At 46.4% G+C, this 26,009-nt stretch overlaps 1 protein-coding gene across 1 annotated transcript in view; it reads left to right on the forward strand.

The window, feature by feature from the left end:
• The window catches only part of DIP2C (disco interacting protein 2 homolog C), a 281,152-nt gene that overhangs the window by 118,353 nt on the left and 136,790 nt on the right, over window positions 1-26,009 (forward strand). The window contains exons 6-10 of the mRNA XM_073879852.1: window positions 4,065-4,190; window positions 13,365-13,574; window positions 21,502-21,636; window positions 23,051-23,170; window positions 24,200-24,397. Coding sequence (XP_073735953.1) covers window positions 4,065-4,190; window positions 13,365-13,574; window positions 21,502-21,636; window positions 23,051-23,170; window positions 24,200-24,397 — 789 coding nt within the window. The remainder of the gene's footprint in view (window positions 1-4,064; window positions 4,191-13,364; window positions 13,575-21,501; window positions 21,637-23,050; window positions 23,171-24,199; window positions 24,398-26,009) is intronic.

Below are 26,009 nucleotides of genomic sequence, written 5' to 3' on the forward strand. Positions count from 1 at the left end.
AGTGACTCTCTTGTAGGCAGCATAATATGGGTCTTGTTTTCTAATCCATTCCATCACCCTCTGTTTTGATTGATAACCATTTAGTCCATTGACATTCAAAGCAATTACTGATAAGTGTATACCCACTGCCATTTTGCTATTTGTTTTACAGTTGGGTTTGTAGCTCTTCTCTGACCCTTTTTCTTTTCCTCTCCTGTCTTGTTGTTTGATGTTTTTTTGTTTTTTGTTTTGTTTTGTTTTAGTGATATGCTTGGATTCCTTTCTCGTTATTTTTTGCATATCTATTAGTTTTTTATTTGTAGTTACCATTAGATTTATACATAATATCCTGCGCATATAGCAGTCTATATTAAGTTGATGGTTGCTTAAGTTTGAACCCATTCTAAAAGCACTGGATTTTTACTGCCCCCCCCATGTTTTATGTATATGATGTCGAACTTTACATCCTTTTGTGAATCCCTCGACCAACATATTTTATAGACATATTTGATTTCTTGCTTTTGGGCTTTAACCTCCATACTGGTTTTATAAGTGAGGAATCTACTACTTTTATTGTGTTTGTATGTATCTGTGAATTTTCTTCCTTTGCTAATTTTCTTATTCCTGGTTATGGTCTCTACATTCCAAAGAATTCCCTTTAACATTTCTTATATGGCTGGTTCAGTGCTGATAAGCTTCTTTACCTTTTATTTGTCTGGGAAAATGTTATCTTCTTCTTTTTATCTCTTCTAAAGGATAACCTTGCTGGATAGAATATTCTTTTTTTAAAATTTTTTTATTGTTATGTTAATCCCCATATATTACATCATTAGTTTTTGGTGCAGTGTTCCATGATTCATTGTTTGTTCATAACACCCAGTGCTCCACGCAGAACATGCCCTCCTCAATACCCATCACCAGGCTAACCCATCCCCCTACCCTCCTCCCCTCTAGAACCCTGAGTTTGTTTTTCAGAGTCCTGGATAGAATATTCTTGGTTGCAGGTTTTTTCCATTCAGCACTTTGAATATATCATGCCTGCAAAGTTTCTGCTGAAAAATCAGCTGATAGCCTTATAGGGTTTCTCTTGTATGTAGCTGTTTTCTCTTGTTGCTTTTAAAATTCTCTAATGCCATGTTTTTGCCTCTTTAATTATGCTGTGTCTTGGTGTGGATCTCTTTGGGGTTTGCTTCTCTCCAGTCTTCACACTTGTGGCCTCCCCCTGTCTGTGGCTGGCTTGATTCTGGAGTGCGTCTCTGCCCCTCCTCCTGCGCCAGCGTGGCCTAGTCTCTACCATCAACTGTGGGAGCCTATCCTGCTGGTCTTAGGGTTTTTTTCTGGTTTAGTAGTCACACTGATGTGGCTGTCATCTAGGTTTATTCACGGGACAAGATGAGGTTGGAACTCTTCTACTCCGCCATCTTCCGTGGAAGTCTGAGAAATCCCAATTCTCGGTATTTATTTGAAAGAATTGAAAGCAGGAACTCAAACAGCTATTTATACATAAGTGCTTATGATAGCATATTCACAATAGCCGGGAGGTAGACCCCAACTTAAATATTTATTGATGGTTAAATCAATAAAGAAAATATGTTATATCCATACAGCAGGACACTATTCAACCTTAACGAAATTCTGACACATGCCACAACGTAGATGGACCTTGAGTACATTATGCTAAAAACTCTAATGCTTCCAGAAGAAAGTAGAGTATCTTTTGGACCTTGAGGTAGGCAAAGATTTCATAGACAGCAGTCAAAAAGCACTGGATAGGAGAAAAAAAATAAAGCAAATCTCATGAAAATTAAAAATTTCTCATGTGGTACACTGGTAGGGGTATGAAGGTGAGCCACAGATTCAGGGTAAATATTTTCAAAACATAACACCTAAAAGCAACTTGTACCTATAGTATGTGAAGAACTACTATAAATCGGCAATGAAAAGGCAGCTCAAAGGATGGACAAAAACTTGAACAGGTACTTTACAACAGATGGGTGTACTCAAGTCCAGTAAGCCCAAGGGCAGTGCTCAGCTTAAACCGTCAGGTGAATGCAAACCTAAATCCCCAATGAAATTCCCCTTCCCAACCACAATGGTGTCTGCTGTGGAAAAGATCGAGTGTACCAAGTGTTGGTAAGGGTGTGTCAGGGCTGGAGTCTCATACACGGCTGACGGAGATGTGAACTACCATAACCACTTGTGAATGGTTTGGCGATTTCTTTAAAATTGAAAACTGCACTTACTGTATGGCTCAGCAATTACATATTTAGACATTTAGAGAAGAGGAATGAAAATGCCCACATAAACATAGGTATGTGCATCTTTGCTGCAGGTGTTTTGTAATAGCCCAGAACTAGTTATAATGCAAATATCCATCAGCTGGGAGAAGTATGAATGAATTACAGTATATTCCTATGTTGTATTATGTCTCATCGGTAAAACCCTGTGAAGTACTGAAACTTGCAGCCACATGAAGGAATATATCAAGCAGGTAGCACTATAGCAGAGAATCCATATGGTCATATAAAGTCTGTGCGATTCTGTTTGTATGGAGGTCAAGAGCCAAGGCAAGCTTGTCAAAATATTGAACAGTAGCTGTTTATTCAGGATGGGGGTTGATTGGAAGGACACACACAGGAACTTTGGGTTGATAGATATGTCCTGTGTCTCAACTGGGGTAATGGTTCTGTAGATAGATTTCCATCTATTAAAATTTATCAGTTGTACTTAAGATCTGAACATTTCACCACATGTACATTTTATACTCTCTCCCCACACCTGCAAATGAATACTGACCTCTGTTTAATAGCTTTTCTTTTTGTAGTGTCTCTTCACACTTTCTATAGAAGAGATGCAGGCTGCAGGTGGCCCATGGGGGTGGTTGGGTGGCTCTGTTCTAAAATGCTAACCTGCTGGAGTTTTCCTAGGAACAGCATGAGCGTGGTGTGTTTGCTGGTGAAGGGTGTGGACCCTGGAGGTGTTCACACCTGGGCTCATATCTAGCAGTGCCACTTGCCACAGTAATAATTCCTCGTTTGGGAAATCCTGGGAGTGCCTCCTCGGTGGGGTTGTGTGGAAGATTGCATGGAGCCGAATCGCGCCTGACTGCTGCCTTCTTGCTGGCTCCCGGCTTCCATCTGTCCTGCGGCCTTCTTCACAGCACCCAGAACCCCCACGGACTCAGGTCGTGGCACAGCTGCTTAAGATCCCCAGTGCCTCCCTGTCAGACGTGCCTGCCCCACCTCAGAAGCCCTCGTCCTGGTGCGTTCCTCTGCAGGGCGGTGTCCTCTCTGCCCACCACCTGCTCATTCACCTTCCACACCTGGGAGCTGCATTTTCTCTGTGTCCTGGGAATTCTCATTTTTACAGAATGGCTGTTTATTCTTACTCTTCAAATTTCACATCGACAGAACTCTTCCCTGGCCTCACAATGAAGTGGGCAGTCTGTTTATCCTGTTCTCATTCCTGCCCTAGATGACCGCCTTTTGGGTGTCCCTTACCCATTAGCAAGTCAGCTGTGTGAGACACAGCCCCTTGTCCACCTGACTCTCCACTGTACCCCCCGCCCTGAGGATGCTTACGAAGTAGGCATTCAGTGACTATTTGTGGGGTGAATCCAGGGGGTTAATATACTCAAAAGGCCAAACACAGTGACTAAACCCTGAGAGTCTGGTGTTAGTGGAAATCATTGCTGCAGCCGGCGAGGTGTGACCTGCCCCCTTAACAGAACGTAGACATGAATCCCGAGGTTTGAGGAGTGTGAGAAGAAATACCCACAGATCACCTAAGAAACAAAAGTCATGCAGCACTTTGCGGCCAGTATGTGATTATTTATACAGGTTCTAGGGTAAAAAAATGAATAATTAGAAGTCTGAATGAGTTTGAATGTCATTTCCCTGCAGCTTTTAAGCCAGTGATTTTATACTTCTTTTCCTTCCTTCCCCACCCGTCTGTTTGTGACAGTGTCTGTAGGAGGATCAGCTATTTCACAGGACCAGACCAAAGGGAAAAAAAAAAAAAAAAAGGCCTGGGGCCTTCGGGATGTCCCTGAACAATGGGGTGATTGAGCTCTCCTTTTGTTTTAGACGTCCACACAGAAGCCGTGCAGGCGGCGCTGGCTAAACACAAAGAAAGGAAGATGGCGGTGCCTATGCCTTCCAAACGCAGGTCCTTGGTTGTGCAGACCTCGATGGATGCCTACACACCTCCAGGTGAGCGGCGGGCCCGCTGTCTGCTTCCTGAAGTGACGAGCGAGCCTTGGAATTAATTCACCACTAGCTCAAGCAGTCCCGGTCTTTGTAGCTTTCAGACTAATGGTACTGTAATTCAGGTTTCGAACCAGAAGTCCAAATTAAACTTGGAAGGAAAAGGAACGTTATGTATGTGTCAATACAAATATGTATTTTAATCTTTTCATTGAGATTCATAAATGATACAGCCTTTAAAGTCTCGTGAAGTTTTACTTGACCCTTCATGTAGCAAAAGGGAAGGGTTTGTGCCTCCACAGTTATAACTGAAGTTGGACTTCTCTTCTGCCTAGATTGGTCTGTACATATTCTCAAGTCCTTCAAATATAAATATGCCATGAGGTTGTGTTGAGAAACCAAATGAATTGAAAAATTTATGCAGCTACCTCAACTTGGGGTCCTCATCTTCCTGTAATGTGCAGGTAGTATTTTGTGTCTGTCACAGTGCTTGTTCTGCGGTGATGTGAAAGCAGCCACAGGCAACAGATCAGTGAGTGGCTGTGTGCCAATAAAACTTTATTTACAAAGACAGAGGGCCAGTTTGGCCCACACCGGCTGATCCAAATGGTTGATAACCACCTAAATTCTCTGCTTCGTTTTACCTAAATCATTATAATCTCTGTTTTATGATCTTCAAAACCAAAGTAAAGCGCAAAGTTAAATTATCCAGGTACCTTTAGAAAACGTGAAGGATCGAGCCTAATTTATTTGGTGTTTTTTCTGTGAATCGGGTTCCAACATTATTCATGTTGTTGCCACTGTGCCTTTCTGCAGACCTAAGTTACCTTGCACAATAGGAACAGAGGAACGTATACAACACTTTTTCGAGTACTTTGACGTTCAGTCCTGAATGTTTGCAAGCAGTGAGAGTAACAGAAGCAGGTACTTCAACAGCAAGATGCACACAACATAGTGATTCAGCATTTTCTCTCCCTGTGATGTGTGCAGTCACCCTGTCAGCATTCGAAGTTAGTGCCGACTGTCGACTGTGTTCCCCACACCGCACTTTGCATCCCCCAGACTCACCTGTTTTATAACCGGAAGTTTGTACTACCCAGTCCCCTTCACTTGTCCTGTCCAAACCCCCACCCACCTCCCCTCTGGTAGCCGCCAGTGTGTTCTCCACATTTGAGTCTCTGGTTTTTGTGTGTTCATTGTTTTGTTTTTATTTTAGATTCCATATGTGAGTAAAAACATACACTATTTGTCTTTCCCTGACTGACTTCACTCTGCATAATGCCCTCAAGGTCCCTCCACATCATAGCAAATGGCAAGATTTCATTCTTTTTTATGGCTGAGTAATATTCCATTGTGTATATATACCACATCTTCTTTATCCATTCATCTGTCTGTGGACATTTGGGCTGTTTCCATATCTTGCTTATTGTAAATAATGCTATAAAAGACGTAGGGGGGGCATATATCTTTTTGAATTAGGGTTTTCATTTTCTTCTGATAAATACCCAGAAGCAGAATTGCTGGGTCATACGGTAGCTCTATTTTTAACTTTTTGAGGAACCTCCATACTGTTTTCCAGAAGGGCTGCACCAGCTTGCATTCCCACCAACAGTGTGAGAGGGTTCCCCTTTCTCCACAACCTCACCAACACTTGTTATTTATTGTCTTTTTGATATTAGTCATTCTGACAGATGTGAAGTGCTACATGATTCTGATTTGTATTTGCCTGATGATGAGTGATGTTGAGCATCTTCTCATGTGTCTGTTGGCCATCTGCATTATCTTCTCTGGAAAATGTCTGTTGAGGTCCTCTGCCCATTTTCTTACTCAGATAGTTTGGAATTTTTTTTCTTTTTTTGGTCTTGAGTTGTATGAGTTCTTTATATATTTTGGATATTAACCCCTTATCAGATACATGATTTGCAAATATCTTCTTCCGTTCAGTAGGTTGCCCTTTTGTTTTGTTGATGGTTTCTTCCATTGTGCAGAGCTTTTCAGTTTGAGAGTCTTAATTACTTACTTGTGCTTTTGTTTCCCTTGTGTGAGGAGACGGGTCCAAAACACATTGCTAATATGTCCAAGAGTCTACTGGCTATTTTTTTTTAGGAGTCTTATGGTTTTCAGTGTCACATTTAGATCTGTAATACATTTTGAGTTTATTTTTGTGTCTGGTGTTAAGAAAGTGGTCAGTTTCATTCTTTTGCATGTAGCTGTCCAGTTTTCCCAACACCATGTGTTTAAGAGACTGTCTTTTCTCCGTTGCATAATCTTGCCTCGTTTGTCATAGATTAATTGACCATATCAACAGGGATTTATGTCTGGACTCTCTATTTTATTAATGTGGTGAAAAGTTTTATTTTGTACATATTTTTGTAACAAACAGAATGAATTTACAAGGATAACAAACCCACTTAAACCAAGTGTTTAGAACTAGACAGTATTCAAGGAGATAGACATTTTTCTGAGCTACTTTTTTATGAAAAATGATGAGTTTAAAAGGCAGGATGCAGGGTGCCTGGGTGGCTCAGGCGTTGAGCATCTGCCTTCGGCTCGGGTCATGGTCCCAGGGTCCTGGGATCGAGTCCCGCGTTGGGCTCCTTCCTCGGCGGGAGGCCGGCTCTCCCTCTCCCACTCCCGCTGCTTGTGTTGCTGCTCTTGCTATCTCTGTCTCTGTCAAAAAAATAAATGAAATCTTTAAAAAAAAATGCAAAAAGCAATATGATTATTCATGTATGTGCTTTTTCACATGTTGGATCCATCCTCAGAAATGTTATTTTGTGATGAAAGACAAAACTTCAGAAAATCAAACATTGTACAGATATCTTTGCAAAATAGAACATTATTGGAAATGTTATTTTTGTTGAAATTTTTGCATTTAATTATTTGACTAGCCCTTTCTTGTACACCATATAATACCTTTTGTAAACTGTCATGCAAGAGTCCTAGCGATAATATCACATATGGAATAGTTTTGTACAATCAAATGCCAGCACCCTCATCATAACAATTTTTATTCACAGCCTATTTTGTGTGTAGCAGTTGTGTACATATTTATAACCATACTTGTACAGGACCTTAGGGCTAAGCTCCATTTTCACTCATTCTGTTTTCCTTGGTTGCTGATAACATTTGTTAGAATTCATCTCATGTCCACTGCTCTTCAGAGCATATTCCTGAAATATGTGTTTTCTGTGTGAAAGGACTAGTCACTGACTGGTATCATAGTCTCTGGAAAAGATCTAATTAGGATTGTGACACTGCCAGTCTTTTATAGGAGAAGCTTTCCTTTGGTTTTTACGTACAAAACTATAACAAGAATTTGCCAGCACTTCTGCTTCTCACCATAGAGAAATAACTGGTACTAGACTAACCCAAGCACTATAAGCAACTATAAAACTGTCCCAGATGAATGGGGCAGCTGTTCTGGCTGTGGACCTCCAGCAGTGAAAGAGCACCCCGAGAGCAGGACAACTTGTGAGGTGAGCCCCACGGTTCCCAGTGTTCTGCCTGGAGAAAATGTTCAGACCACAGCCCAGGGATTGAGATCTGAATGAGACTGGCCATTCTGCTCCCTGGAAGAGGCAGAGATCTGAGTTCAGCAGATGAAAGGACTAGAGCTTTCCACTGATCCACACTAGCAAAGAAAACTCCAGTACTATGCTTTCCTATTGTAATTTGCTTTAAAACACCTGTACTTATGACAAAGGTGGGTGAATGGAATTATACTGTTGTATGGTTATTACTCTTGTGAATTGGGAAGCAGAATGTGAACAGTAGAAAATGAATAGTGTCAGGTGTGTTATGAGTAGAGGTGAAAGAGAAAGTTTGTAGTGTCAGGTTTGAAGAGCAAATAGTTAGAATATTGACCCCATATTGGGTCTGTTAAGGATGCATACTTTAGCCCTACATCAACCACTAAAAAATAAGAAGTAGAGATAAGAATTTAATAGAAGACATAAAATGAAAGGTAAAAAAAATGTGGTTAGTAGAAGACAGGAACTAATGAATCGTTGAACACTACATCAAAAACTAATGATGTATTATAGTTGGCTAATTAAACATAATAAAAAAAAGAAGATAGGAAAAATCAACAGGTGGAAAAGATAGGAGAAATGATTGGAAAACAAATAGCAAAATACTAGATTTAAGCCCACTCATATCAGTGATTACAATGATTGTAAATGGACCAAACACTGAATTAAAAGATTGAAATTGTCAGACTGGATAAAAAAAAAAAAAAGATACATCTCTATGTTGTCTATAAGAGACACAGCCATATTTTTTTTAAGTAAACTCTTCCTCCAGTGTGGGGCTCAAACTTCACAACCCCAAGATGAGGAGTCACATGCTGCACCAACTGAGCGAACCAGGACACATTTAAATAAAAAATTGGGATCATTACGAATACAAGGTTGAAGAAATACACAATGCAAACATTAAATGTAAAGCAAACAAGTCTTTCTTAATATCAAATAGGACAAAAGTAGTACAAGATATAAGGAGGAACCTTGCATAATGGAAAGTGAACAATTCATCAGGAAGACATAATAATGAATATATAACCAAAAGAGCATTATAATTTATAAAGGATTACCCCAAAGACACAGATGTAGTGAAAAGAAGCGCCATATGCACCCCAATGTTCATAGCAGCAATGTCCGCAATAGCCAAACTGTGGAAAGAGCCGAGATGCCCTTCAGCAGATGAATGGATAAAGAAGGTGTGGTCCATATATACAATGGAATATTCCTCAGCCATCAGAAAGGATGAATACCCAGCTTTTACATCAACATGGATGGGACTGGAGGAGATGATGCTAAGTGGAATAAGTCAAGCAGAGAAAGACAATTATCATATGGTTTCACTTATTTGTGGAACAAGGAATAGCATGGAGGAGAAGGAAGGGAAAAATGAAGGGGGGTAAATCGGAGGGAGAGATGAGCCATGAGAGACTGTGGACTCTGAGAAACAAACTGAGGGTTCTAGAGGGGAGGGTGGTAGGGGGATGGGTTAGCCTGGTGATGGGTATTAAGGAGGGCACGTACTGCGTGGGGCACTGGGTGTTATACGCAAACAATGGACCGTGGATCACTGCATCAAAAACTAATGATGTATTGTTTGGTGACTAACATAACATAATTAAATTAAATTTAAAAAATAATTTATAAAGGAGAAACTGGCATAATGAGGGAAAATAGAAAAATCAAAAATAATAATTGGAGATTTAAAAAATACCTTTCTTAAATAATAAGTTGTCAAAACAACACTATCCTCCAACTTGATGCAGTTGATATTCACAGAATATTATACTCAACTACTGTAGAACACACATTCATCTTTAATACCTTTCTTGAGGTATAATTTACATTCCATAAAACTAACCTATTATAAGTGTGTAACTCAATGATTTTTAATAAATATATAGATTATGCAGCCATTGCCACAGTCTAGTTTTAGAACATTTCCATCACCCCAAAAGTTTCCTTGTGCCCATTTGCAGTTAATTCCCATTCTCACATTGAGCCATAGGGAGTCACTGATCTAATTTATATGCCTCTATAAATATTCTAGACATTTTATAAATAAAATTATAAAATACATTCTTTTGCCTCTTGCTTCTTTAGGATAATATTTTTGAGCATCCTCCATGTTGTCGCATGCATCGATTCATTCCTTCTTGTTGCTGAATTGTATCCTATTAGATACACCACATTTTGGTTATCTACTCACTAGTTGGTCGCTATTTAGCTTCTTTCCAGTTTTTGGCTATTATGAATAAGACTGCTATCCACATTTATGTACATATGTTTGTGTATACATGTATTATTTATCTTGAGTAGATTCCTAGGGGTTGAATTAATGAATCTTATGGTTAGTTTATGCTGAACTTTCAGGAAACTGCCAAATTGTTTCCATATGATTGCCACCATTTTACATTCCCACTAGCAATATATGAGGATTTCAGTTTCTCAGCATCCTTACCAACACTTAGTATTGTCTGTATTTTTTATTATAGCTATTCTAGTGGATATGAAATGTAATCTCATCGTGGTTTTAATTTGCATTTTTGAATGGGCCTACTTGCTATTTGTATATATTCATTGGTTAAGTGTGCACACTTTTTCCCATTTTTAAAATGAATTGTCTGTCTTCTCACTAGTTAAGAGTTCTTTATATAATCTGATTTCAAGTCCTTTGCCAGATACACAATCCTTCCCTTAATTGTGTCTAGATCTGTATAAAGATATTTTGTATCTTTATCTTATATCCTGTGACCTTGCTAAACATTCATTAATTCAAGAATTGTTTAGTGTGTTCCTTGGGATTTTCTACATACAAGATCGTACTATTTGTGACTAAAGAATGTTTTAATGTTTCTTTTCCAATCTGGATGCCTTTAAGTTACTCTTTTTGCTGTATTTCACTGGCTGGAGCTTTGCAGATAACGTTGAATAAAAGTGGTAAGAGGGGATATCCTTACCTGAGTCTTGATCTTAGGGGAAACATGTTCAGTCTGAACATTAAATGCAGTGTTAACTATGGGTTTTCACAGGTGCCCTATGTTAGGTTGAGGAAGTTCCTTTCTATTCCTGCATTGTGGAGAGGTTTTATCATGAGTTAATGTTAGATTTTGTGAAATACTTTTTCTGTGACTTTCAAGGTTAATTTAGGGTTTTTCTCCCTTTATTAATATGGGATATAACATTAATTTGCTTTTGAATGTCACCACTTGGTCCTGGTGTGTACTATCCATTTTATATGTTGCTCGATTCTGTTTGCTAATACTTTTTGAGGATTTTCGTGTCTGTGTCACAAGGGATATTTTTCTGTGGTTTTCTTGTGAAAAGGTGTGGGGTAGGAATGAAAGGTTGACAGTAAAGAGGGATGAGAACACTTGGTAGGGAGATGGTAATATTTGGATGGATATATGGGTATATGCGTTTCTCAAAAACCGTAAATCTGAGGACTTGAACATTTTTCCCAACAAGATACAGATGGCCAATAATGCAAGAAAAAATGCACCGCATCAGAGATCATTAGGGAAACACAAGTCAAAACCACAATGAGATACCACCTCACACCCACTAGAATGGCTACTGTAAAAAAAAGTAAAAAATTACAAGTGTTGGTGAGGACATGGAGAAATTTGAACCTTTGTGCACTGTTGGTGGCAATGTAAAAAGGTGCCACCTCTGTGGTAAACAGTATGGCAATTTCTTAAAAAATTAAAAAATAAAAATATTACATGACCCAGCAATTCCACTTCTGGGTCTGTAGCCAAAAGGATTGAACGCAGGGTCTCAAAGAGGTAATTGTACAGCCATATTCAGAGGAGCGCTGTGATAGCTAGACATGGAAGCAACCCATGTCCATCCACAGATGAATGTGTACGTAAAATATAGTATCCACGTGAGATAGAATATAATTCACCCTTAAAAAGGAAGGACATTCTGCAATACACCACAACATGGATGAATCTTGAGGATGTTATGCTGAGTGAAATAGCCACGCACACAAAGACAAATACTGTATGATTTCACTCATATGAGGTGCTTAGAGTGGCCCACATCATGTAAAGAGAAAGCAAAATGGTCCAGGGCCTGTGGGGAGGGGAGAATGGAGGGTTATTGTTTAATGGGGACAGTTTCAGATCCTATTGAGGAAAATGGTGGGGACGGTTGCACAGATTATGAGTGTATTTGATACTACTGAACTTCTTTAAAATGGTTAAGGTGGTAAATTTTGGGTTGTATTTTATCACAATCAAAAAAATTAAAAGAAGTCTTAGGTCTGAATACAAAAAAAAGTATCCGTTTTATTTTTCTGTAAATTATAATCCTGCTATTTTATGAGCCAGGACAGAGGGAGAGAATTTGTCAGGCTCTTACTATTACTGCTGTTTTTCTAACAAATTCTTAACAGACTTTCAAAAATATTCCAGATAGCGCAGGTCATGTCACAATTTTAACAAAATGTGAGTATAAATATTCTTCACAAATATTGTTGTGTTGGAAAAAAAAAATCCCATGTCTTGACTTAAGAAAATTGTCATTTCTCTCATTGTCATCAGATGTTCTTGAGCTACTCACAGTCTGTTATCCCTCCTGGCATCTCCCATAACTCACAGTGGTAGGACCCAGAATTCACTCTTACATGGGTATTTAAATAACAAGTACACCAATATTTAATTCTTGAAAACTTCTCTGCTAGGGGAAATCTTATTAAATGAAAATAGTTCCATTAATTTTAATGTACAGGGTGACATGTTTTATCCCAATCTAAGATGCACAATTTTCACAGAGAAAAAAAATTAGTAAATAGTGAAAAATTTTATTAGAAATGAATTTTTTTAAGATTTTATTTATTTATTTGACAGAGAGAGACACAGAGAGAGAGGGAACACAAGCAGGGGGAGTGGGAGAGGGAGAAGCAGACTTCTCGCTGAGCAGGGAGCCCGATGTGGGACTCAATCCCAGGACCCTGGGACCATGACCTGAGCCGAAGGCAGTTGCTTAGCCCACTGAGCCACCCAGGTACCCCTAGAAATGAATGTTAAATACATTTAGCTTGCTCTTAATATGTAATATGATGACGTATTGTCCTCACCAAAGGAGGAAGCAAAGTCTTGAGCATGTAGGTTGGTGGGAAAGAGATGGCAGTCCTTCTAACTTCTACACCATTGTCTCTGCTGACATCTTCCTCTTCGAGGACGCACATGGTTATCTTCACTCGCACAGAATTTAAAAAAAAATTATAGCTCAGAGAAACACCTCTGGTCTCTAAAGGGCTACAAACACACTTTGAAACACATGAAAGTTCAACACCTCTTAGAGAATGCTGCCCCCATCCCTCTCACTTGCTGTATGCATGCCTGGAAATATTTGGTTTCTTCCCAAACTGTTGAGTGGAGCAAGTTGGCGAGTGTCTTTGCCTGAAATTGTAATATCAAAACAAACAAACACACAGATTTTTGTAGCATATTTATTTAAGGTGTTCTGGATGAAAAGTTCATTATACTAAAAAAATAATGCATTATCTGAGATGTGGTGTAACTGGTTTTTAAGAGAGTTCAAAGCAAAAGGTGTTGGACGGGTAGTGCGTGTGGTGGGTCTTTGCTGGCGACGCTGGGTCTGGGTGTGTTTCTGCTCTGATGCACAGCGCATCTCCTCTCTTTCACAGATACGTCTTCTGGCTCGGAAGATGAAGGCTCGGTGCAGGGTGACTCCCAGGGGACCCCCACCTCCAGCCAGGGCAGCATCAACATGGAGCACTGGATCAGCCAGGCCATCCACGGCTCCACCACCTCCACGACCTCTTCCTCTTCTACCCAAAGTGGGGGGAGTGGCGCCGCCCACAGACTGGCCGACGTCATGGCCCAGACGCACATAGGTGAGTGCCTCGCTCTCCTCGGTGAGCAGGGGGCTTTAGTGGCTGTGCCCTTGGCGTTTACGGAGCCAATCAAAGGACAGCACAGAGCCCAGCTCCGACTCTGGCTGCTTTGCTGCTTTTGTGAAACCCTTGGTTTTGCTGGTTTTCAGCATCCCAATGTCTCTGACGGCTAGACTGCCAGGGGTTTTCTGCTCATAAAGGAATGCATGCTTGTTCATTAGGGCACTGTGGAACCCCGTGTCTACACGTTTTCTCCTCACACTAAAACACGCTTCTACGTGGAGTCTTAATAGTGCTGATAAATAAGGCAGGGGATTTTAAAGTGAATTTGCTATTACTTGGGGTATCGTTTGAGGAGGTGGGGGTTTTTATCGCTTCTGCTGTAGCCTGCTCTCCGCGCTTGGAATTCAAAGTTCTTGGCTGGTGCGTCTTCTATCCTCTGTGGGTTCTGTGATGAGTAAGATCCTCTCTATCGGAACAAGCACACAGTTAGGAAGCATTGCCTGAGATGTTTGAAACTAGCATGAAAAAGGAGATTAAGTAAGAATTACCAGAGCAGAAGAAGGCGCGTTGGATGAGCCGTGGTGCTGTCGGAATTGTGGGCAAAGGAGGGGCATGTCTTTCTGTCACCACCGTGCCCGATGCTCCTTATGACCAGGAAATGAGTCCTTGTCTGCTGTGCAAGGGGCAAGTACGGCGTCCAGATCTCTGCTCTCCCATTTCAGCGACGGATTAACACTCTTGAGCTTCCCAGTAAAGATCCTTCACAGACTGAATTGGCTTGCTTTGAATGTGGTGCCAGGATAGTTCAGGATGCTCCCCATTCAAACCGCGACGTGGACACGAGTCACCTCGCCCACAGGACACGCACTCCTCACTGTGCTGTGGTTGGCAGCACGTACCCCTTGCCACACCAGACCTTGTGTCTGCAGAAATCCCAAACTTAGGGAACAGATAAAGATCGTACAAACATCTCAGACTCACAGGTTTTTGTTTCTAGATTATTAGCTACTTGAGAGAGTTCACAGAAACTCAAACCACTTTTTTAGAACTTTGACCTAGGAGCACTCACTCGAATGAAGTTGAAGTTAAATGCTTCAGCTTTTAACTTTGCTGATAAAAGAATCAGAGGTGAGCTCTTTCTTCTCCGGCAGAAACTCGTCTGGTCTCCGTTTCCACACGAACGGCTCTGACATCTTAAGAAAACACTTCTTCCTGTTTCGTTTTTTAGTGGGGAAAAAAAAGGAACAATGATTCTTTGCTTTGTACCTCTCAGAGCTGTGGTGAGTAAAAAGGAGGAAATGGGAAAATTCTCATCTTTTGGACAGTGATGGTCCAGTGCCAGGTGGTGTTATCAGAGCTCAGTTTTACACCCGTGAGTGACAGCAACACCGAGAGTCAGTTAAAAGCTAAAGAGAGCGTGTGTGCGTGACGTAGGTCAGCTTCGTCTTGCGTGCATTTCGGAGCCTGAGGTGGCGTCTGGGCGGGTCGTCCGGCACCTGTGCGGATGGTTAGACGTGGGGCATGCCGTCCCTCCACGTCTGCCGCTCACTCCAGCCTGGGGAGCCTGGGCGCTCCAATTCTGTTCACTGTTAAGGAAGAATCAGAATCCTGCTAAGAGAAACGTATAATTCCAAACAAAGTAATCACTGCCTTCGGTTCTCCCTTTGTGACGTTTCGTGTGAAATCCTGGAGGAAATTATAGCATGGAGGATTAAATTTATCCAGACTATAAAAGGTGGCGTGACTCATGTGCCTCACATCTCAAGGCAACCTGAACAGAGCCTACAGCGTGTGACGCTGCAGTCATTCCTAATCGGGCACAAAGAGAAGTTCCTAGAATATCTGGAAATTTTCTGTAAATAGGAAAAATCTTGAAAGAAAGCAGTGGCAAAATACAATAAAACAGGGAATAAAGGAGAACCGACAACTCCTCTGGCGGAGCAGAAGCGGCGAAGCTCGCCCGCGTGGGGCTGGGGTCTCCCTGCACAGTGTCTCACCTCCGAGAGCTCCCTGACCGCTGCACGGTCAGCACACTTCCCCGTCAAAGAGCCGGACAGTAAGGGACTTGGGCTTCGTGGTCCCAGCGGTGGTCCCTGCAGCTGTTCCACCCCGCTCTCTAGAACAAAGGCGTCTGTAAGCAGGTGGGCGTGTCCTTGTGCAATAAAACTTTACTTATAAGAACAGGTGGCAGGCTGCCCCTGATCCATCACTGGCCACCTCCTGCTGGAGAGCTCTACACCAGGCTCCTGGGACAGCAGGGAAAGGCGGACAGTGAGTTAGCTCACCGCAGGCAGCGCAGACACTCCTCCGTGGGTTACAGATTTCTTGGGGCTCCTTTGGTGATCCAGGCCTGGCTTGAGAGCAGGACCCACGGCAGCTACCCCGACTGGGGGGTTTTAGTTAGGTCTTCATGCAGGCTTCTCACCCTGTGTCGTCATGTTTAGTTGAACGAGAAGCTGATCCCCGCAGAAATGCTCAGGGACGGGGAGCGAACGTCTCTGCCCGTCTGTGTCCATCTGCTTGGGGAACGTTCTCTAACCACTGACCCCTCTCCAGCTCAGACGTTGTCCTGCTCTCACTGCCTCTTCCTGTTTCCTTTTCCGGAGAGGGGTGCTCGCTCTTCTGAGGCCCATCCTTTCCTCTGATGCTGGCTCCCGGGAGGTCAGCTCTTCCCTCCCAGCTTGGGGTGTCACCGGCCGCTCACGGCCTCTGCTCACGGCCTGCACCACGCGCCAGCCACCCCCCGCCCCCGGGCTCCTGTCTCGCCCTGTCTCTCCACGTTCTTGCTGTCTTCATGCACTCACGCGGTTTTCGAGAGGCCGCCTGCTCTTCCCTGACACACAGATCTGCATTTCCCACCGTGAAATCCCTCACAGCCCCCATTTCAGAGCACCTCCCGACACTGCACACGGGTCCCCCTGTCGACCAGCCTGTTGAAGAGGCTGTCCTCCCAGGAGCACGCTTGAGACCCGAGCACCGTGGTCCCTTGTCCCCACGACCCTCGTGCATCCATGTCTGAGTGTTCGGCTGCCACACGTGTTGCAAGCCTTGCTCCTCTCTGTGACTGTCCGCAGACCCCCACCTCCCGTCTGGACTGCCTCAGCCCCTTGTGCCCGCATGTCCTTTTGCCTTTCTAGCTGTTCTGAGCCCCACTGCTCCTTCAGCGCTGTTAGGACACAGGTCCGCTCCTGTCTCTTCCCAGAAATGCTCCTGCGATTTTCACCTCTCAGCACTCGCTTTTTTGGATTTTATATGTAGACTCAAAGTAATGACTTTTGGATCCAGAAGTGTCTCAGCGCCTCCTCCTCCATGCGCCCCTTGCCACAGGAGCACCTCACTGGCCTGTGCTCTCACACCTTGGCACACACCAGAGACACGCGTCTGTTTAGTTCTGCCGTTTGTGACATTTAAGTGCATTTAACTCGGAAAGTAGTAACAAAGCCATTTACACCTTTATGCACATGAGTTTCACAGATTCTCTCTTGGAGCTTCTGAGAGGGTCCCCACAAACAGGGAGAAAAGGCGGAGAGAAGCCTGCAGGCCTGGGTGACGGGCCTGAGAGTAAGCACATCCTAGCCAGGGCGTCGGGGCGCCCTGTCATGTAGTTCCTTCAGCCCGGTGAGGGCTCACCACCCCTTGTTCTGCGGGGGGAGACTGAGGCCCAGGAATGTTGGCGTGAGGCCACAGGTGCCCAGCGGGTCGGTGGTCAGCAGGACCTGACAGACCTGTGGGATGCAGGAGCACCAGCTCGTCACAACGGAAGGGAGCTCCTTTCCAGACAAAAGCTCAGTTACACTTTGCATTAACAGTGAAGACTTCAGTGTCCCCAGCACCCCCCACATACACACACAGGGTCTGTGGTCTGTGGAGTTGTTGGGACAGTTGGAGCCTGTCATCAGGAATTTGAACTTGATATAAAAATCAAGAAGCTCTTGTTTGAAGTCGAAGGTTCCTGTTCTGATATTGGCACATACTTCCTAACACCTGTCTGACTGTTGCTGTCCTATCTTCATGGGATCGCGTGGCATCAGTGTGGGAGGGCAGAGAAGCTGGCGATCCTCCTAAAGTCACCCCTGACTCAGAACTTTGGCCGGAGAAATGTTGGTGTATAGAACCGCCTAGCCCTCTTGCAACCACCCCTAGCGGCGGTCTGTGGATGGTCCACCTGAAATGTGAAAGGCCAGTGTGGATCACCACCAGCAGTAACGGGTTAGGCCAATGGCTGGTGAGACTCGGGGCAGGTCCTCTCTCCGGGTCGGCTGTGTGCGGAGGATGGACCCAAGCAGGGAGCTGTCAGGCACAGGACCCTGCAGAGCGGATGCTCTGACCCTCCCGAGGCCAACTCCTTCCAAGAAGGTCACGTCTGGCTCACCTCCACGACTCCATCAAGGAGCCTGCTTTTCCACCCCCATGGGGAAGGTATGCGAGCCAGAGCAGCTGGGCATGCAGGGTGGTCTGGGGTGTAACAGGGAGCCCATTTCCCGCTTCCTCCTCAGTGCTCACGGAGGTCCGGGTGACTGCAGGGACTCGGGGTGTGGGGCATTCTGCATGAGCAGAGGTCGGGTTCACCTGAACACATTGCTTGTGGCCCATGTCCATCAGTGGGCTACTGAGCACGTGCTTTTTACATGTAAAAGCCAGATTTCCTACTGTTCCCTCAGAAGTTATTTGGGGACTGAGAAGTAACTAACACGGCTTTAAAGTGGGATTTGTCACCACTTACCCTAGGCATCCCCACCGTACAGTCAGAATTAAAGCTGCTTTTTAGCCGATGTTGGAATATCTGTGGTTGTTGAAGTGTTGCTTTATTTATTCTGTGTTCATTCATTCTTCAGACTGTTTCTCCAACATGGGCTGAGCGCTGATGCCGTGGGCTGGTTGGTGTCACTTCAGTGTCTGAGTAGGACCCGGGGAGCCACATGGAGCTGGAGACTTAGGTCAGGAAGCGGGGGGTTTCCAGGTTCAGCTGGGAGACCAGCCTGCACCCTGAGACAGTCTTGGCCAGAAACTGCTGTCCAGGTGGGGTGGAGACCAGGGCATTGATGGCAAGAACATCCAGGGGGTGTCCGAGGAGTGAGCCGGACCCCTGCTACTGGGTCGTAAGGGCGGCTGAACTGCGCCCCCTCCCGCCTCCTTCCCTCCCCACATCTGTGCCATCTTGAGTTGCAGATTCTGGAGGAACCGTCAGCTGCTGGGAGCAAAGTCATATAGCATTGATGACACAAGACCCACCTGTGGGGGCAGCTCTGGGGGGTTCTCAGTGGAAGAGGTGACCCTTGACAGGTGGCTGGAGGGTGGCCACCATTTTTTTCTTGATTTTAAAAGGACCGGGAAACTGACACAAGAACCAGTGTGGCTCACTTGCTCAGAAGATACAGACTGGCCCTGAGGATCTCAAGGTGCTCCTGCCACACAGGGCCATCCGTGGCTCACGCCAGGAGCTGATGAGCAGGTGCTCATGCCCCACATGGCCGTCTGTGGCTCAGGTTGGGGGGGCGCTGGTGAGCAGGTGCTTCTGCCACACGTGGCTGTCCGTGGCTCACGCTAGGAGCTGATGAGCAGGTGCTCCTGCCTCACGTGGCTGTCTATGGCTCACGTGAGGGGGGGCTGGTGAGCAGGTGCTCCTGCCACACATGGCCATCCGTGGCTCACGCCGGGAGCTGGTGAGCAGGTGTTCCTGCTGCATGTGGCCATCCATGGCTCACGCCGGGGGCTGGTGAGCAGGTGTTCCTGCTGCACATGGCTGTCCGTGGCTCACGTGGGGGGCTGATGAGCATTACAGCCCTTTGAGCGGTGCCTCCAGCCCGAATCCACTGTTCTTGCCCATCAACAAGTGTTTCTTGAGCATCTGTTACACGTGAGCTTCCTTCAGAGTTGAATACGTGGAGTCCCGATCTTCATCAGAACGGGGCATGGCGTGTCTCGCAGCGGCACTGGCCTCTGGCGCCCCAACAGAAGCCAGCGGTGAGGGGAGCGACCCCACAGTGGAGGGGAGGTGACACACACACATCAGTAAATTTGGAAGGCACTTTGGGTCCCCCAGCTGTCTCTGTTGCCAGATGTATCAGAATCATTCTTCCCCCGGCATCAGAGCGGAGCATTCCCAGCACAAACCCCGATGGGCCGCCACCGGAGATGCAGCCATGGCATAACTGAAACACGAGTGAATCTGAATAAAACCACAGTGCTGTGAGCTCCCATTTCAGCTGCCTTGTTACGGTGGTGGGCTGGCATCTTGCTCACGATGCATCTCCATCTGCTGTGTCTTCACGTGAAGTAGGAGACCCCAGCAGGTACACCACTTAGCCACAGAGAAGCAGGTCACGTTTCTCTGTGGAGTGAAGCACGTGTGGCAGAAGCATGCGTAAGGCTGACGAAGAGGGTGGAAACCGAGTCTCAGAGGAAGAAAGACCCCAGCTGCATGTCCCTCAGTGACCGGACAGAGCGGCCTCCCTCACCCTTCTGAGAGGGGTTCCTTCCTGAGCTGAGGTCGAGGAAATTGCCCTTGTGGGGGGTGAGTCTGCGCAGGCTGCTGTCACCGAGCACCCAGGCTGGGGCTTAAACCAGAGATTCTCATCCCACGTCCTGAGCCTGGGAGCCCGAGGTGCAGGTGTGGGCAGGGCTGGGGTCTCCCGAGGCTTCTGTCCTGGGCGTGCAGACACCATCCCTCCCCGGGTCCTCACGTGGCCGTCCCTCTGCACGTGTCTGTGTCCTGATCTCCTTATGAGGACCCCAGTTACATGGGGTTAGAGTGGCCCTAGTGACCTCTGTGCAGACCCGTCTGAGGTCCTGGGGGTGAGGACTTGCACGGGTGACCTGTGAGGGGACCCAGCGTGGCTCACACCAGGGCAGATACGCAGGGAACCCAGCCGTCTGCTGAAGGCCTGCAGCTAGGACTCTGGTGCTCCCATGTGCTGCGTGGAGACCCCGTGGGAGACCCCACAGCTGCTGCTGCAGGGTTTCTGCTCCTGCCTCACTCACACCGTGCTGCAGCCACGGTCTCTCCTGTAGCGGACTTCTCTGCGCCCAGCAGTAACATCATTCGGGTGCTTACGTGTATCGACCGCCTTAAGGTCGGTGCCGTCATTATGATCGGCATCTTACAGAAAAGGAAGCCGAAGCACAGACAGGTGAGTAACGGGTCTCAGGGGAGCAACTATGAGCAGGGGACCGGGCACCAAACCGGGGGACGCTGGAAGCCCCAGCCCCCCTGTGTGTCCACGTGCCCGCTGGGGCTGGTGCCTGGGACTGTGCAGGCATGGCTCACTGCATGGGATGCGGCACCGATACACAGATAGACACGTGTTTGGAACGGTCACTCAGTATCGTGTGTGCTAAAACAAATAGAACAGCTCACAGCTCTTGAATGCTTATCCTCCGTCACAAAATGTGCTAAGAGCCTTATGTATGTTTCATTCAATTCCTGCACCCTGCAGGGGACCGGCCATATTAGTCCGCTTGGGGAGCAGGACCCTGAGGCACGAGAGGCTAAGACATTCCCCACGAGCTGGGGGACGTGCAGAGCGGAGGTGCAGACCCCAGAATCTGCCTGCAGAGCTTGAGCTCTTCGCTGCCTCTGTCGCGACAGACGAGAAAATTACTCGTTTATGAACAAATGCATAACTTACAATGTCTCTGTTGCCACGGGCAGTTTGAGAACATTATTTTAGTTAACACACCGCAGTGATTCATCGATGTAGCTCCCACTGTAATTTTATGTTGGGAGGGGTACCAACCTTGGTTCCATTTTGAGCGGCGTACGTTACCTTAAAGATAATCCTTATGCTGAGACTTGCAGCAGACGTGGACTCAGACTCTTGGTCTTCTCTTGGGACGTGGCAGTTTGTGAAACCCTGTGGCTCACTTACCCTTCAGAATAACTCGGTCGTGATGATCAGAAAACTTGTGATTTGCTTCTTTCTAGAAAATCACTCTGCACCTCCTGACGTGACCACTTACACCTCAGAACACCCAATACAAGTAGAAAGGCCGCAGGGCTCGACGACATCACGGACGGCACCCAAGTACGGCAACGCGGAGCTCATGGAGACGGGTGACGGTAGGTTTCCTGGGGTCGTGGCGACGCCTTTGTAAACCCCGTCCCTGCAACCCGCCCTTCCGTGTGCCGGGGCGGAGGTTTCTTGTGGGTACACAGTGGACTCTGATATGTCACGTAGCTCCCACGGAAGGTGGCATGGACATGAGAAGTGCAGAGTATCTCCACGTGTTTCCACGTCAGAAAAAACATCAGTGTGGTGGGAATTTACTCTTGAGAAGAAGCAGATGTTTTATAAGATTTTGATGTGCTTGCTACTTGTTAACAAATGTTGGTTCAGCAATTAAGAAATTAGCGTGGAAGTGTTAAGACCGTGAGTGGTTGGCAGAAGGGCAGCGTGAAGTTAAATGTGAAACAAAACAATCGGCAGGTAAGGGCTAGCGTGGTGCTTTAGACTGAGGAAGAGGTGACTTTCATGAAGATGGTCAGCATGGCCAAGCTGTGCCGTCCGTCCCACCGGGCACGTGTCCCTCATCACGGTCCGCGAGCCGCTCCTGTTTCCAGCATGACTGCTCTGCCTGGAAGACATGGTTGTCCGTGTGTCTGAGCACCTTTCCGCGGAATGAGACGTGTCTGCAGAGGACACACTTCTTCCCCTTGAGGATGTCAGCACCCTAGCACTCCTTGTAGTCATTAACTTGGGTCGTTCATGCCTTTTTCAACAATCATGTCATTTATTCAGTTTTCAAAATGATGTCATTCGTTGTTATAAATAAGAGCTATATTGTTATAAAATAGAATTTATTTGTACACAGGAATAGATGCTACAGGCTAGTATTCTGTGTTATGCAAAAGATTGAATTTAGGGTGCATTTAAATTGTGCTCCGGGATGCATTGCCTAAATGTGCACTCGTGGGTGGGGCTGAAAGACATGGGAGGGTGCTGGGTACCCGTGAGGAGAGATGACGGGCCCTCCATGGACCTCGAGTGCCCGCACTTTTGTCAGGAGGTGCAGGGACAGCGCCTGACAGGGGCCTGCCATCTCCCTGAATTTGACGTGTCCGGCAGACTGCTCTGGCCCCACAGGGGAACGCCGGTGGTCTCAGGACTCAGGGCCTTGGGGAGGGTCTCCCTGCCGTGTGGGGTCTCTGACCCCCGTTGGAGCAGGGACCTGAGTCTGTGAATGAAGAAGGACAGAACCTGTTTCAGGAACACGCGGTGGGGACGGGGCCAGCCTGGGGTCTGACATCCCTCCCACCACCACGACGGGTGATGGGTAGAGTGGTCATGGAGTGTCATTCCTGGGGCCTCTGCAGCCCCCGGGGCCTGCTGTCCTCCCAGGGGCAAGCTCTCGCGGTGTGGGGTGTCCCGGGCAGCACTGGAGATGGGGCCCCGGCACCAGCGTCACGGTTGCTTGGTCCGCGGGTGAGGTGCTGACTGTCCCTTCATCAGGCCATCCATGGTTCTGTCTTCCAGGGGTGCCCGTGAGTAGCCGGGTGTCGGCGAAAATCCAACAGCTCGTCAACACCCTCAAGCGACCGAAGCGGCCGCCATTACGGGAGTTCTTTGTCGATGACTTTGAAGAACTGCTGGAAGGTGATGGGCCCTTTGCCACCCCGTTCTCCCCGTGTCCGCGTGACCCCACAGATCGTCGTGGCGGGCCCCGTTAAGATCAGCAGTCTCGGCATTCCCCGGAAGACAGGACTCCTGTCTGGAGACTGTAGGCCCTGTTACCCCCTTCGCAGACAGGCCGAGTGCACGCGGGCCGGGTAGACACCCAGGGCACACGTGTGCGGGGCCCTCGCAGACTGGGATTCTGCCCCGTGAGCCGGGCCTCGGTCAGGCAGCACAGTGAGATGTGGCTCACGGCCACGCGCTCTCTCTGAGGAACGCGGACTGAGTGTGTGAGCGTGTGGCTGGCTCCTTCTCCTGCTCTCTGTACACATTCCCGAGCCTTTGAACATAAAGTCAAGACAAAGTCATGCTTGCCACGTCCAACCCAAACCCTTTGTACCACAAGTAAGACACAGCCGACTGTCTAGCCAGCAGGTGGAGATTGTCAGTCACGAACGGTGAGGGGGAGAAACCTCCAGTTGCTCACCTCAACAGAAGAGTCGTAATGCAATTGTCTGATTGCATTACGGGGCACTTATTTTTGTTTTACTCTAGAAAACGTGCTCTGTGCTAGTTATTCAGCGTATGTGTTGCAAATTCACATTTACATGTCAGTGTTTAAGGGCAATACAGTTTAGCAGGATTTGAGCTCTGGAGTCCAGAATCACGAGTGTTGATCAATAATTAATATTTTAAACAGCGCCATTGCTATTCCCGACTCCAGGCATGTTGAAATACCCAGTGCCTGCATCCGTTTACAGATGCGCTCAGGTCTCCCTTTGTTCACCATCCCAATATTGTCTTGGACAGTGTAAGAATTCAGTGCTTCCTCTCTATGCCTGAGGCCAGTATGTGGGTCCTGGCTCTGATTCTAGAAAAGTGGCATGCATGCTTTCTGTCCACTAGTAAACTTGTGTCAGTGTTCTACTCTCTTCAAAAAGAAGAAAAAAGGTGATTGCACTGATAGGGATGTTCTTTTCTTGAAAACTCTTTGTGTTTGAATGCATGTAGTTCAACAACCAGATCCGAACCAGCCTAAGCCAGAGGGAGCACAGATGTTGGCCATGCGCGGGGAGCAGCTGGGAGTGGTCACCAACTGGCCTCCGTCCCTGGAAGCCGCGTTGCAGCGATGGGGGACCATCTCCCCGAAGGCCCCGTGCTTGACCACGATGGACACGAACGGGAAGCCCCTGTACATCCTCACTTACGGTAATTCTCTGCGCTTCCTTCACTGTCCTCTGGGCCCAGCGGCCATTTTCAGGCCGGCTGACCCCTTGCACCGCCTTCCGTGTCCGGCACACACACAAATGGGACTCTGGAAGGAAATGGTTTAGGAAAAGTATTTAGTTTGAATATGGAAAGTTATTACTTGCTAAATGTTCCCTGAGTAAAAGCCAGAGATGGGTACAAGAAATCAGTGGGTGACAGCCCTAACGAGATGTTGGATTTTACATCTGGGAATGTCTGATATTCTCAAAAGTCATGCCTTCAGGAATGATGGGCAGTTAAAGAATTCGTGTCTAAACCCTGTGACATGGACCCCTCGGAAAAGACCATGTCTTTCCAAAGTGATTATGCAAAAAAGCAAGAGAAACAGGCTTTTCTCTAGTTCTTCATTCAGCACAATTACTGGAATCTGTACACCTCTGGAAATAGCTGTCCCTGGGTAAGGGGCCATGGAGGAAGCACATTGTTTGCAAAGAAACCAGCTGATAACTAAAAGACCAAAACGGCTCGTGTTGCATCTGCCTGTGTGAGATGAGATGACCTTTGTCTAGATTTCAGTTTTGTGTTTGTGACTGGAGCTTGCACTGGCAGTAGGAATGACACTGGTTTCTGCCTTGGCAGTCCAGCTCAAGAAGCAGATGTTACATTAAATGATGCAGAGCCAGCCTTTCGGGTGGGGGGCCCCAGGCGGTACCAGCCCAGACTGAGTCATTACCCCTACGCCTCCCCGGCAGAGATGGATTGTGAGGTTCGGGAGCATGCGTCTCACAGCTTCATCATTTTAGGGCATGTTTGGGTAGTTCTTTTTTTTTTTTAAAGATTTTATTTATTTATTTGAGGGAAAGTGAGAGAGCACAAGCAGGGGGAGCAGCAGAGGGAGAGGGAGAAGCAGGCTCCCCGCTGAGCAGGGTTACCCGATGCGGGGCTTGATCCCAGGACGCCGGGATCATGACCTGAGCCGAAGTCGGATGCCAACCAACTGAGCCACCCAGGTGCCCCACTTTAGGGTAATTCTAAGTGGATAAAGAGCATTTCACCCAGGATGAGGCATAAGCTTGATTTTTTTCATTATACTCTTTGGAGATAGGTTTTATTCAGTGAAGTAGATGAAGACTTTCCTTGGTGACCCTCATCCCTTGCCACATGCAGCCTGGGAGCTGGTGTGTAGGTGGGATAGCTGCTTCTTAGCTGAATCCTCCGCGGGCTCGCCTGCGACATACAGGGACTCTCGGACCTGCCTGTACACACACACAGCGGCACTCACCTGTCAGCCCACGAGCGCTCAGTGGGGTGTGGCTCGGTGCCACGGCAGGTCATCAGAGATGAGACATGATTCCCCAGACTGAGGATCTAGATCAGAAGGACAGCCCTCGCTGAGGGAGCGCTGACTTTCCCTTCTTGCAAGGTTACGAGGAACCGAAGTGTAAGATGCAGACCGAAAGTTATCTCTGAAAATTTGAGACGTGTTGTCTACACCCAGGCATCACAACTCCTGCATTTAAATCATCTATATTTTATTGCATTTTACTCTTCTAGATTAGACATATGCTATGGGTCAACCTTGGTTTTTACTTGTTAAAGGAATGTGAGAAAG

This window comes from Callorhinus ursinus, unplaced genomic scaffold, assembly GCF_003265705.2.
Source record: "Callorhinus ursinus isolate GAN/ISIS: 27379988/994484 unplaced genomic scaffold, GSC_fseal_2.0 scaffold36, whole genome shotgun sequence".
Classification (NCBI taxonomy): Eukaryota; Metazoa; Chordata; class Mammalia; order Carnivora; family Otariidae; genus Callorhinus; species Callorhinus ursinus.